We start from the raw sequence: 14,428 nt of genomic DNA, 5'->3' as shown, positions 1-14,428 counted from the left end.
AAAAAAAAAAAAAAGCACAGCAGAAACAAGCCTGTTTACTGGAAGTTTTCTGCATTTTCCCCAGCATCAGTAATAGTCTATGTAGAATTGAAGAGGTCAGTAGGATATCGTTTCTGCCATCATCAACAATAAACGAGTTATCAGAGAAAATTCTATTCTTGGTCACTAAATTTCAAGTTTACTTTTCAAGTAATAACCTGAAATCATACAAAGCCAAAGAAACAGTCAAGGATGACAGAAACAAGCAAGACTGTGTGTGTCAAAATATCAGAGAGAAGCAGCAAGTTTACATCTGGCTAATTTATGCCTAAGCTAGAGTTAAGTTGTACACTTTTCCTTTCCCATTTTATTAATATAATGGTTTGCAACACCAGAATACTGAATGCTGTTTACATGGCTGATTATGGCAATAAAAAGTGTTTCTTTATTAACATTTACAAGCAACACTATTACATACAAAACACTATCATTTGAAGTACAAAAAAAATATTTCTCTCTGTAGGATTCACTATACTCAAGTTCCATAGTGTTCTCTAGTTACTCCCAGGAGTATTTCCCTTGTAGGTTGTTTAACAAATCACTGGAAAAAAATACTTAGGAGAAAAAGGCAATAAAGCTATTTCAAACTAGCATTTGAAAACATGAAAACATGTTTTTAAAGCCACAGCCACAAGAACCTGATGACAAGGAGCCCCAAAGAAACATGTACTAGACATAAACCTTTGCCTGGTTGACTGGAGTTAATCTTCAATGTTAGTTTGTTAAGTGATGAAAAGCCTATTTTTAAATGAGGAAGATAAAACACAAAGAAGTTCGTATGCTAGTCCAATTCTGAGAAGCATCCTATTTCTGCGTTTTCATTCCTGCCGCAGTCAGTATGAGGTAGCCCGGGAGATGCAATGCCTGATTCTAAGGCCATCACCACTGGCAGTAGATCAGATCTAAAAGTTTACTAGTTGCTCCATTTGGCTAGTTCAATTATTTTTGTGACTGTTCTGAAATTTCTGAAATGTTTCAGCCTAAAGAGAAATTATGTTTTAAACTGGATCGTTCCGGAGATCCAGCTGACAGATGAGAAACAGTTAACCAGCAAAGCTCTGGGCTAACAAGGTGGAAAAAGCCTGACCAGTGAGGCAAGGTGGAAGATGGCAAGCTTTTAAGCCAGAGCTGCCACTGACAGACAGCGACACATAACCATGACCTCAGTCAGACAGTTTGAATTTAACTGGTCAGGGACATCTCAGGGACAAGGCTCAGGATATGGTTTCATGAAAGCTTTAATAACATAACCAGTTTAAGGAGTCCTCCTTGTAGTCTTTCATTCTTGCCCCCAAAGTACAACATGTTCTTCAGTGCTTCAGGTTTCTGAGAATGATGAATACAGTCAGAATCATTCCAGTGTACATGATATATGCACAGTGAGTCTTACTGCAAGGGCTGCATATCCAGGGACACAGCTTTTGCATGTACAGTAGAAGTCAGTTGTAGTAAACACAAAAGTAATTTGAATGAGATGTTCCACAGACAAAAATTAACTTCTGGCAATTACAAACATCAGGAGAATAAACTTATTCCATTGATCCACTTCATGATTATTGCATAAAAAGACCAAAAATGTTGCAGTCCTCAGGGACATCAAGAGCTTGAGGAAAAAGGTGAGACCCAGAAGTGAGAATTAGGGGTGTGGGAGGGAACATAAAAACCTCCCAATCCATTAACAAATGTCTGTTCAGGATTTTCATGACGTGACAAAAAAAATATGAAATTGATGTAAATGAGTTTTATGGTTAAAAAGGAAACCACTTTTTTTCCCCAGATAGCATTATAAGCCTGCCTATAAAATTCTGTTTAGAAAAATTTCAAGCCAAGATGTTCCATGCAATTAAATGTTGTGAAACTCTTGGCTACTTCAGTAACACAAAACATATTTTTAAAGCCTCTGCATAATATTTCTAGGAAGTGTAATGTACATCAGCCCCATTTCAACAAAAAGCCCATGGTTATTGCAGAATATTGCTACATTAGGTCAGAGGCAAAAACAATGCATTCCTCATGTATTTACTGCATCTTGAACTCTGTATTCAGAACATTCAACATCAAAATTAATGTAAAAATTCAGAAGCAAATTTTATTACTCTCTCTACTTATATGAACAGTGCTACACAGGACTCTCACTTACTAAAATTAACCTGAGAACATAAATAAGGTAAATCATAAATAATGAGTATTTTCTGGCTATGTTAGTGATATTCAAGTTCCTCATGATGTTAAAATTCAGTTGAGCAACCTGAGCATTCAGGCAGAGGAGCGGACTTACAGTTTTGCTCTCTCCCATGCTGAACCCCAGCTGTAGGTGAGCATTGCTATATACCTTACATCATTGTTTCCCCACTACAAACACATTTTATTCTGTCTCCTGGTATTGCCTTTCACTTTTTATCCACATGTATCCTTTTTATACCTTTTTGTCATTTCTTCCATACTATTTCTAGGTATACGTACAGGTGTTCATTCCAGGAGACAGAGTTAAGTGGCATGTGCTCTTTTAGTGAACACCACAAGAATGAAGTTTATCAGTAGACTGCTGCCTGTGCCTGCATCCTGTAACACTCATACTGCTTACAAAATAAACTGCGTTAGTGCCTAATGCAAGAAACCATTAAGAATGTTTGCAGCAATGAGGAAAACATGCTTGTGGTCATGCAGCTATTCCTTACTCCTATCATTGTCAACTGCTATACAGACTCTAAATCTCCTCCAAATTGCAGTGTTCTATCTTCCTTCAAAACATCAGATATATTCCCCTCCTAACTCCATAGTCTGGTTAAAACCGGGTCACATATATACTACAGAGCAGAGAATTAATTAATTCTAACAAGTTTTCAATAACACTGTTCCTCCCTAACTTACAACATACTCCCTAACACACAAGCATTTCCACTTAAAAACTTTACAGCATTCCAACTGCTAACAATTATTTCCTCCCATCTTTTCTAATGACTCATTATATCTCAATTTAAAAGTTGAAATCAAAAACTATCTAGGGAAAAATCATATTAGCAACTATAGACCATGTATGAAAGAATACAGTATACAGAGATAAAGATGCAGATACAGCGGAGAGGGAAGGGGAGCTGCACAGTCACACTACAACTGCTCAACCTCGTGACAGAGATCATATGTGTAACACAGCTTTGGTACGAGTGAGGATCCACACCCCTTCGCCTCAACCACAGTAAATTCACATCTGATAGAACTCAGCATTGCCACAGTAATTAAGTGTTTTTACAAATATCACATTGTACATCACATTAAGAACTTTTGAAGAAATGTATTATTAAAAATAAATAAAATGATAATTTTCAGGTATTACATAACTTTCTACTATTCTCATTTTATTCACCTATTGATATACTCTTGGTGCCCTTCAGATATTGTATAACCTCAAATAAAATAAATAAATATTAAAAAAATAAGTAAATACTGTTTAAACCTTATTTATCAACCTTCTAATACCTACCTTGCCAGAGGCCCACATTTCAGACTACCCCTGAGTTGCATCAAATTGAACAAGAATAAAATATATAAGTAACAAGCATCTTTTGTAAATCTGCATAATTGCCCATCACCCCACTTATCTTTTGTTTATATTCCTTACTGCATTACACACAATTTGGATCACAACTTAAATAGGAGATGGATATATAGATTTTTCCATAAAGAACTGTGTAAGAACACAGATAAAAGACTATTTAAAGCGTACAATTATTTCACTTAGCTCCAAACATGCTATACACAAACCACATTCATACCACAACCTTTCACTGCATACCATTAGAATAGCAACTACATTGTGTTTTTTTTTTTTTTTTTTACCATAGTGTTACTTCTTCCTATGTCAAATTGCAGTATTCAGTGTTTTGGCCTACTGAGCCTAGTCTCCACTTCTTAGAAAACCCTCATGAATAGTGTCTAGGAAGTGCATAGTCCCTCCCATTCTCCCAGAAACTCAAAGATAGTTTTGTTTACATGCCTACATTGCAAAATTTTTAGATGTCAAGAAAAGTGTAAATAACCTTAAAAACAGGTAAGAAGATGAACAAGTCTAAAAAGCCATTGCATCAAATGTTCTGCTATGGAAAGCTATTATATATATACACAATTAATAAGCCTTTAGGGTCATGTATAACACTTGCTAAATGTAATCAAGAAAAAAGTTCAATAGTCTGTTAGTACTAGCCCACCCCATCTCTTTTTTTCCATTGTAACATGTTTCTCTTCCTCACTGCAATGTATGAACGGACTTTCTCAATGGCAATAGAAGCTCTTGCGACTTTACTAGAGAAAGCATTTTTGGGATATATTTTTTCCTCATTTCTGTAGTCTCACATGATCCTCAGTTTCCTATTACAACTCATTCAGAAAGTCTTCCYCCTTCACCATTTGTCTCCATGTTTTCTTCTTGTCACTCAAGGCTTTACCCTTAAATTTCTCCTCTTTTACCCCCTTAAGCTTATTCCAGAGTGACCTCATCCCATTACACAGCTTCAGTGACTCACAAATCTCTTTCTTCTCCACTGACCTCTCTCCTGCTGTTCAGCTTCTCATCTGGATCTCTTAGTGCCAATATAAACTGAGCCACTCACCTTTCCTCCCATGCCCTCTTCTCTCTTGCTGTCAATACAAATTATGGACAAAACCCTACCCTGAAAGAATGTCAGTGTTGCAAGTAAACACTCGAAAGTTATGAAATATGAAAATCAAAATTTCCTCATCAAGCAATCTTAGTAAGCCATCCGATAATTTATCAGACACTCTTCCCCCCCCCCCCCATCAACCAGGAAAGTTCTTCAGATTCTCTCAGTAATGTTCAGAAAAACTGTAGCTTGTGGAGATCCTCCTGGCATGGACACTGTCCTTTTTCAAGGGATAGGTCTCTAACTGGGCCTACAAGGCAAGGCTTAGTATAATGTCAACAACAAAAGAACAGGACTCTGGCACAGCACCAAACTTTAAATAGGCTCTAAAAAACTTAGAATTTATCCAAAGGTATGTGATACTGGCAAAAGTTTGTGTTAGACTATGATCCCCAAACCCTTCCAATAATAACTCCAAAGCTAGTTTACCTTATTTGAGAGTTCACTTAAATTTCCATTGGGCTTATGACTTCACTTACTCACAGGTACTGGGATCCTAGTTTGGTAATTTCCATACTAGATTCTTCACTTGGTAAACATAAAAGTTTCTGCTTTATCCACAGTGTTAGTAGCAGAATTCCTTATGTTGCTTATTAATCCTGTATTACCCCCATTTAGTAACATCCTAAATGTAATTGAAAAGCTACTGTATAACTGCTATCTTCCCCCCTCCACTCCTCGTTGTCTTTCTGAAACGTAAGGACTTGAGCCAGATGACTGATAAATCTAGTAGCATTTTTAACAGGGGATTTCTGCCATAACAGATGACTCAGCCAGACAATCACTGAAGGAGAGCCGGAATTGATAACTTCAGGCAAGATATTAAAAGTATGTTCTCTGTAATGGCATCTATAAGAATTCTGTGTCCATTTATTAGATATTTGAAGTGTGAACCACATGTAACACAGCTGAAGATTACCTGGGATTACCTTCAGGCCTAGTAGTGACAGGCAAAACCATGCAGTTGAATGCTGCTTCCCCTAGGATGGAAACCAGTGTTTTCAACACACACAACTGGAAAGGAGCAATTGAAAAGATTCCCTGTTGCTTGAAAAGAACTACTGAGGAGGAAAGACCTTCTGCAGCTCTCTGGAGTACATTGGTATTGCTTCTTCTCATATTGTCTAACATAAGAACACATTGCAGAAAAAGCAGAGGAGAAAATCTTTAGCCTAGTAGTGTGTAACCTGTGGTGTTCAAACCTCTAGATTATGATTCCTAAGGCAGTCTCCCTTAAGAATCATATAAAACTATGAAGAACTAAAGAATTCCCTGAAAAATCATAAAAATGTGTTTGCTGATCTATAAATGGAAAGCGTGTCATGCCCAGATTTTTTTTTTTTTTTAATAAACAGTGAAAGGAAGTTCAGGGACCTCCCTGAGGCCTCATGAACACATCTTAACCAACTGCTATTTCTTCCCTGCTGTGGCTCTTTGGCAACTCCTTGCCAGACGCTCTATCATACCATTCCCTGCCACACTGAAGGAGCTTGAAAGATGGTAGGTAAGCACACAAATTGGTCCATCTGAATCTAAAAATCCATTTCACAAAGATTAGTACATCACATGTAACAATGGAGGACCAACCAGGAAAGGGGAAAGAAAACGAAGAAATGAACAGATAAGAAACTATCCTCTAAATCTCTGCCATAAACTTGAATTAAGGAATATCCAATAAACAAAAGAATCCAAAGAGCAGTCAAAAACAAGAGCAGATCATCCACTCCTATATATTCACTGCATTTCCCCCCCCCTTTTTCAGTAATGTTTGCCTAAAAGCCTGAACACTACTCTTCTATTCCCTAATGTGCTTATTCAAGCTTCTCAAGGGAGCATTTACATGAAATTCTTGCTTGCATAGGGATAGGAAACACACTATTGTGATCATCTTTCTTCTGTCACTGGAATGAGAAGATAGCTCCTATCTTTTTGCCATCTTTTTCCTTCTCTCCCTTGAGTTTGTGTCGGGGGAGAAGAGGTATCTTCCTGATGACCACAGACTTTCCTTTCCAAAAATTATACAAGGACAGGAAAACTGTTTGAGAGATGACTACACAAATGTAATGTAAAAGGCATTAAGCTCTGAAGTTACAACTTACACCACCCTACCAGTGAAAAAGACAAAATCAGAAAAGAGGAAGGAAACATTCTTTTTTCCTTTTTTACATGCGCTATCACAATGAACTTGTTGTGTTTCAGTATCCCTTTAAAAAACGGAAGCTGCAAGTCCCAGACCTGCTGCTAGTCATATGTGCTATAGGACTGGCCTTTAGAAAAAGTCTCCTTTCACAAAGGAAAGTAAGCAGGATTGTGCTTTCAACAGCCCACCTGCTTAAGGTTTGTTTTAAAACCTAGATGTTGAAACCAGCAAGAAAGCAAGCAAAAATTTGAATTCAGACTGCTCCATAAAAATATGCTTTAATATCACTATGATACCAGTGTGAACTCTCTTAGTAAGAGACAGACATAGGCTGTATTAGGTCTGATACAGTATTTCTCTTTTGTTTTAATCAAATAACTTGCTTCTATAATTTGTAAAAAGAATACTGTAACATTTCAAACCGCATACCCAAAGAATCAAAATACAAGCAAGTCTGAAGGATAATGGAAAAATAATCGTGATTACTGGTGTTGCAGTAACACTTACAGTATATGTTTTTAAATATTATTCCAAGCTGCTATTTTGTGAGACTACAGGCCATATGCAAACAATTTGATATAGGCTCGTAAGTGCAGATCCCTTTAAACTTTTTTTCTTAAAGAAAGTTAATTCATTTATCTCAGAGGGAAAAAAAAACAGTGCTCTATCTTTGGGATTTTTCCCAGATATGTACACGTACTTAGTAGCTGCTATTACTAGTTATATTATAAGTTGTAAGTAGTCCTGATGAATCCAGAGTGAATATGAGTGAATTCAATATTGGCAAAAGGATTATGCTAGGCTGATTGCCTCACAGACAGAAATCTACTTCTGTAACTTAAACAGAGAAGGTTCAAGGCTGTGAAGAGGTTTGGGAGTTGTTAGTAAGTGACATGTTAACCAAGCAATCGCTTCCATGATGAAGACTCAAAACATTTGTTCAGTTAGTTTTCTCATTCCAAGTTAGGACAATGTCATGAGTATCTTTCAAGACCATCTAGGAAGTTACTGAGACACTGTCATTCTGTTTTCACCACACCTGTGTAGTTACCAGATTTCAATAAACCGGGTATGTTGCAAAACAAGATGAGTAACACCAATTTTTCAAGCAGATGAAGTAAACTTCATATTTATTTTTCAGATACACTTGTCATTAACAATCTAATCTAGGGTTTTAAAGATATCTAATAATTCTTCCTCTCATTATCACAGAGGTTTAAATCCAAAAGTATTTAACATATTTCACTCATTTATAAATTTTCTCTGGGTACTGAGCTTTGTTCAGCTTGAAAGGATAAAGAAATACTAATTTTGACTAACATCAGAAACAGACCAATAGTGCTAATAAACTGGAGCATTAACATTTCATCATAGCTAATGCACTTTTTGAAACTATGGAGAAGCAGCACAAGATTTTGTTCTTAGAAGTCTTTAGTGAACTGGGGAACTTACTCTGAAAGATTTCACGTTAAATGTCCTGATTGTTTAGAAGGGGGATACTGACAACTTCTTCAAAATCAAGTTCCTTTAAAAACTATCCAGTTGAGCAAACCATGATGAGAGATTCGTCATAGTCCTTTTTGAAAATTTAGTCTATGATTCCTAACCCTATGCCCAGACTATCTAACATGACAATCCTGCAGTTCTGACAGGTTACAGAAGTTGAGGGCACTTGGCACTATTTAAGCAGCACTCAGCACTCCATGTGATCAAATCAGGCAGCTAATACAGTTCAGGCTAATGAGCTGAATGAACATATAAACAAAACAGGTTGAGGCAGGGCTATTTTAAGACTCTGATTTAGAAAACCCGCAAATCATCAGCAAGAGGCTTTACAAGTAACGTGTATTTTATGAATGTGAATGGATAAGAAAGTCATCTGAATGCAGAACCAAGAAGGGAAATGTAGTTTCAAACACAAGTAGTAATGTTGCAGAAGGTGTAAAGAAAGAAAAGATTAAAAAAAAAAAAAGCTATTTTAAGTTTGAGGAAAGGAGGACCAGACAGAGATACAGATTAGATCAAACTGCACAGGGCTTTGCAAGTAAAGTCTTTGAAGCTTATACTAAAAAAGAGAATGCTGTGTGTATATGGGCGTAAAGGCACAGTAGGGAGCTGAAGGCATGAGAAGATAGATAGTCCAGGTTTGGTCAAATCGAGCTGGCAGCAGAAAACATCCAAGATGAAGTATCAAAGCCAGAAGTTGTAAAAAGGGCTAAATAGAGATCAAGACTGAAGGTGCAGCTAGTTTTGAAAGATAACAGAAGAGACATATAACATGACCACATGCAACTAATATCATCCTGGATATGAAGTCATGAATATACAGTATGATTTTCATGCTAGTAGTTAAAGAATTTTAGGTGGATTTCCTCAAAAAAAGTAAAATTTAATTATGAAAGGAAAGAAAGTAAAAAGGAGAAAGTAAGAGTGGGTTTCTGGGGGCCAGGAATCAGCCATGTGATACATTACCTGAAGAATGGAGATAAAGGAATGAAGGGAAAAAATATTTGTAAATAGCACATATGAAGTACATACACTCATCTGACTGAGGGGATACAGCATTTGTATGACTACAGCACAGTTAGATACACTCTGATAGAACACCGTTTGGACTAAAAACATATAATATGATTGAAAATTGGGAGATAAGTGACCAGCAGATACATTAAGAAGTATGCTTTGTGAATAAAAAAGACCCAAAGATGGGATAACTATATATTCTATAGTGGGATGAGGGAAGACAGAAAATATATTTCAAAGCAATAGAAAGATACCATAACAGGTCCATCTTGGCAGCTGAAGCATACAATGAGAAATAAAACATACACTGAAGGACAAGGCATGAGAAGATATACACCAATAAATAATATGGGAATGGAAGAACAGCAGAGCACTGATTAATAACTTATTATGGAACCATTTGAGCATACATAGTCTGAAGATAGAGCACAGGACTATGCAGCATCAGGCAGAAGAGTGATTAATAGCTATAATGAAGGCACATAATGAGAGTGTGAGTCAGTAGTTACAAACAAGTAGTAGGGATATCAAATGTATGTTAAGAACAAGGCAGGGCAATCTACAGCAGGGGAGCCGGTTTGGTCAATGAGAGTGTCTTGGGATACTGAAAAGAAAGAAAAGTTTAGTGAAGACAGCTGAAGATGAGGTAGGTGTACAGTACTAAAAAAGGGGAAAAGTCAGAGCAAGAGCAAATAGGTTTATGTTGTAAAGATGTGCTCTCATCCCCACCTTGTATCAAGGATTACACAGAAGAATAAAGGTAGAGTGGCAGAGAGACTGATAAACTTTACTGCCTGCTCTGTGCCTACGTGAATATATAGAACACATGGAATGAGAAGGTAAGATATTTATAYGTACAGGTAAAGTTTCAAAGGCACACAAAAGTGCGGGCCATCCATATATACCAATGAAAGCATAGAGGAGATTGGGGTGCAAAGGAAGGACGGACAGAATTAATGTGTGCACACACCGAAGGAAGGCTGTTAGTGCAACGTGCACGCATCTCTTGCGGTTACAAAAGCCGGGCCAGGAGTTGTTGAAGTTTGCACGCAGAAGCTGAAGCAGCAGAGGACGGCTAGCGACGCAAGGCTTGTGTGTGCCCAGCGGTGAAATCACTTGGAGACGGCATGCGAAAGGATGAGTGTAGCTAAAGGAGGAAGGCACGGCAGGGCTTTGCAGCGGAAAAGACGGCAGCCGGCGTGTGCGCAAGCGGTGCCCGACACGGGCCGGCGGCAGGGCGCGCACGGCAGGGCAGGCGGCACAGCGGCAGCCGGGCCGAGGGGCCCCGGGCCGGGCCCAGCACACCGGAGCCGCCGCCGGGCCCCGGCCCCGCCACGGCGGCCAGGGGCGCCCCAGGGACCGGGACGTCGCCTATATGAGCACGCACCTGATACAGACAGACACCCGCTTCCCAAATGCACCTGCTTACACAGGCACGCGAGCCCCTGCAGCAGGGCACACGCGCGGGGGGACCCCAGCCGGCGGCCGGAGCCCACGGCCACAGGCAGGGCCGCGCGGGCGCCTATAGGCGGCGCCTGCCCCCCCCCCCCGCCGAGGGCACCTATAGGGAGGACGAGGGTCACCCTCAGGGCGGCCCCGCTGCCGCCCGCTGCACTCACCCTTCGCTGGGGGCCTCCTCCTCGGCCATGGCGGCGGGGCAGCGAGCGGGAGCGGGCGGCGGGGCGGCGGCGGCCGGCAGCGCGGCGAGGGACAGCGCGACCGCGGCGGCACCGGCCATCACGGGACCCGCCCGCCCGCCGCCTGCGTCATCCCCGCCGCGGCCGCCCACACCATAGAGCGGGGAGGCCGCCAGCGGCTAGAGCGCCCCGCCGCCAGGCGGAGCCGGGGGGCTGGGGAGGGCCGCGCGCGCCGCCGCCCCGCTGTGCCAACCGTCGCTCTTTGCCCGCGCGCTGCGGGGGGGGAGTGTAATAGGGTGCCTGCGCGCCGCGGCGTGGCCGTTGGTCCGCGCGCTGGGGCGAGGCGGGAGGGGGCAGGGACATGGCGCCGGCTGCCTGCCGGTGTGTGTGTGTGACCCCGGGTGAAGGGGGAACRACACACGCCGCCCAACGCCCCCGAGAGGGCAGGGCAAGGACCTTTTGCTGGCGTTTCAGGCTGGGCTCCTGGGACTGTGCTYCTAGGCCCCAGGTCCCTGCAGGACCTAGCCCGATCCCAAGATAAAAGCTTACGTTAGTAATGAGGACTGCTGCCTTCGTGAGGAAAGGCTAGACAGAGGGTGAAATCCTTCCTGGCTTAATGCTCTGTCGTGGCCTGTCAGCCACATCATCTTTATAAGTGTCTCTGAACTGTGAATCTTAAGTCTCCAAGAGAAATATGTATACATGTGTACTGAATGAATGCATTTCCCATTGCTTCCTCTCTAGTTAACAAACTGTATAATAGGCAAGAGCCTGAACATGAGAAAATTACATCAGATACTAAAAGCTCCTTGCCTGCGTACAGGTGACAAGTCATTCAGGAGAGGTGGCAGAACCCAAACCAACATCTCCTCCCCTCCACGAACTGAGATCATTCACCAGCTTGTTTAGCAAGGCCCACAGAGACAGCAGCACTGGATTTTCAGGTTGCTAGTTTGTGTTTAATTTTCTATGTAAGAAACAAATGATTACCTCTGAATATACCTTAAATAGTACCTCTCCTTAAGACAATTATGAAATAAACAAGTAAAACGGATATTGTGCTCTCCATTTTCAAGTATTTTGAAAGACTTGTAAGTACTTTGAAAGAAAGTTTGGCCATACCTATGGAGAGGACAATGCTGAGGGAAAGGGATATACTTGATCCAGGCAGCGTTCAGTGTTATGATATAGATTGCATTATTATTCAGTTATGTAGGAACTGCATCCATAGTGAACAATAAATAAACCTTAAATAAGGCACTAAGATGCACTGAGTGTCAGCAGTGGTGAGAAGTTTTTAAGTCTTGCATTTCTTCTGAATTTTGCCACTGAGCTGAGGCACTTTAGAAAAACAGATACTATCTTATGGAAGATTGTTTATTTAACTTTCTGAAATCCTTTGGTAAAATGCATAATATTAATTTGGTAATAGCTGAGATTCTTCTCAGATAAAATTATTCTATAATTTTAACAACAGTGATTGCTCAGATTAAACAATCTCCACTAAAGTTTGTTTGGCTGTGTCACAATGGTTCAGCAATCTAACATTTCTCGGGAGAGTTCATTTTTTATTATTTCTCTGAAAGATTTTATTTACAGAAAATATGAATATCTATGAATGTAGAAGTATATGATCACAGACAAACATTTGCAGTGATACTCTTTGGAATTTACAAACAGCCTGAAACAATAGCTTTGAATGCTGTGATTCTTTCCTCTTAATTTCAATGGCATAATAAATTTAAAACCTCATAATCAAGATTTAGGCCCTACTCATGGAACACACAAATGTTTAGATACAGTTATCTCCATGATTTCAATGCGGTAGTGCTCTCAAAAGCACTTTTACATGTGTTTAAGAATATAAGTGTACAAGTAACTTCTCTCTTTTCACAGTCCTTCTTTCTCTATTACTTTCTTAGTCTTTGATAGAAATAGCTCAGTTACTTTATAATTGACTTGATTACATCGATAAATTAGTTATATTTCTGTGCATGAAGAAAACACTGAGATAATGCCAATAGAAGAAAGAGGAACGTCAGTTGGCTGATGCTGCAGTGTAAAAGAATGAAAGACAGCTATATCATAATGAGAAGCAAATAGTTCAGATGAATTTTCTCATTTTGATATTTCAGAGAAATTCCTGGACACTGAAAATACTGTTTCTGAGACTGTAGGGAAAGGATACCTACCACTGTGTAATCTCTCACTTCAGTAATAAGACTCTATATTGATTTTTAGTGGGACTTTATTGGATTAGCTTAATGCCATTCTCTTTAAAAGACGTATATTACCCAGTGTTGCTATAGGGGCCTGAATTTTATTTCCAGATCCTATTGTCTAGTATAGATAAGGTTAAAAAAGAAAAACTTTCCTCTCTCACAGTGACAAAATAAGAAGAAATGTCTGCTCACTGTTGTTATCCTTACAGCTTCCTTTGTTACATTTTTTCAAGACAAACATTTTTTCCTGATAGCATCAGAAGAAAAAACAAGTTCCCTTGTCTGGGAAAAGAAGAATGATACAGCTGGCCTCACATATCCCCCTTGTCCTGGACTGAGATAAAGAGTCAATCTCTGTGCTAGAAAAAGCCTCCAGATGACATTACAGAAGTTTGAGTGTCAGAACCATCTTGCTTACTCTGGATTTCAAATAGTAACTTTTGAGACCAACTGTGTTAGAGATAACTATCATTGTTTTTATCTATTTAAGATTTGGGGTTGTACTATTGCCTATGTCAATATAATTCAAATACACAGAATTTCCATATTATGCATAATACACTTTAAATCCTACTTTCGACCCACAGAAAAAGTAGCTACTTGTTAGCTAGMGCTTGTGACTTACTGAAGCATGAAAAGAGAGCACAAGTATTTATCACCCATATTTTTAATAACAAAATATTTTTTTATAATGACCACTTAGCATGCTACTTCTCACAAATAGCTTCCTAAAATCAGCATAAAGAAGACTGACCTGGCCAAGTGTCTGCAGACTAAGGGGAAAGGTTTTTTTATGCTTGGTATTTATATGAAAGGAACATCATATACTGTGCCTATTCTGATTTGGTAGCAGCAACTAAGATAGCACCCCAGCTCACAAGCAAAGGGGCTCACACCAGTTGCAGCCTTGTGGCACTTCAGCAAGCATGTAGTTAACTGCCACACAGCCTCTGCACGCCTTTTGTTTCTTGCTCCCACAGGTCCTTCTCTAAGTGTCTACCCCACATGTTCTCCATGTTTTACTTCAGGCATGACTTCCAGCTGAATGTTTAAGCCTTGCAACCCAGGTAGCCCAGGCTGAGAAGGAGAGCCACGTTATTCTGAGATTTTGCTGTGACTCAGGATAACAAGCAAATTAAAATTGATTGGTCTCCACAAATAAACCTGTTCGCAACAGCAAAAGGACCCTGAAGCCCTCATAGTATGCCC

General features: G+C 39.9%; 1 protein-coding gene across 2 annotated transcripts in view; it reads right to left on the bottom strand.

The window, feature by feature from the left end:
- Positions 1 to 11,050, bottom strand: part of ABHD5 (abhydrolase domain containing 5) — a 34,088-nt gene extending 23,038 nt beyond the window's left edge. The window contains exon 1 of one of the 2 annotated variants that reach the window (XM_026068001.1): positions 10,980 to 11,050. In XM_026068001.1, coding sequence (XP_025923786.1) covers positions 10,980 to 11,008 — 29 coding nt within the window. In that variant the 5' untranslated portion in view covers positions 11,009 to 11,050. Of the gene's footprint in view, positions 1 to 5,616; positions 5,678 to 10,979 lie in introns of those variants that run through there. The other variant, XM_026068000.1, reaches the window with a different exon arrangement.
- Between the last annotated feature and the right edge of the window lie 3,378 nt (positions 11,051 to 14,428).

The sequence above is a fragment of the Apteryx rowi genome, unplaced genomic scaffold (assembly GCF_003343035.1).
Source record: "Apteryx rowi isolate R43461 unplaced genomic scaffold, aptRow1 scaffold_266, whole genome shotgun sequence".
In the NCBI taxonomy this organism is placed as follows: domain Eukaryota; kingdom Metazoa; phylum Chordata; class Aves; order Apterygiformes; family Apterygidae; genus Apteryx; species Apteryx rowi.
This window is presented reverse-complemented; position numbering and strand designations above follow the sequence as displayed.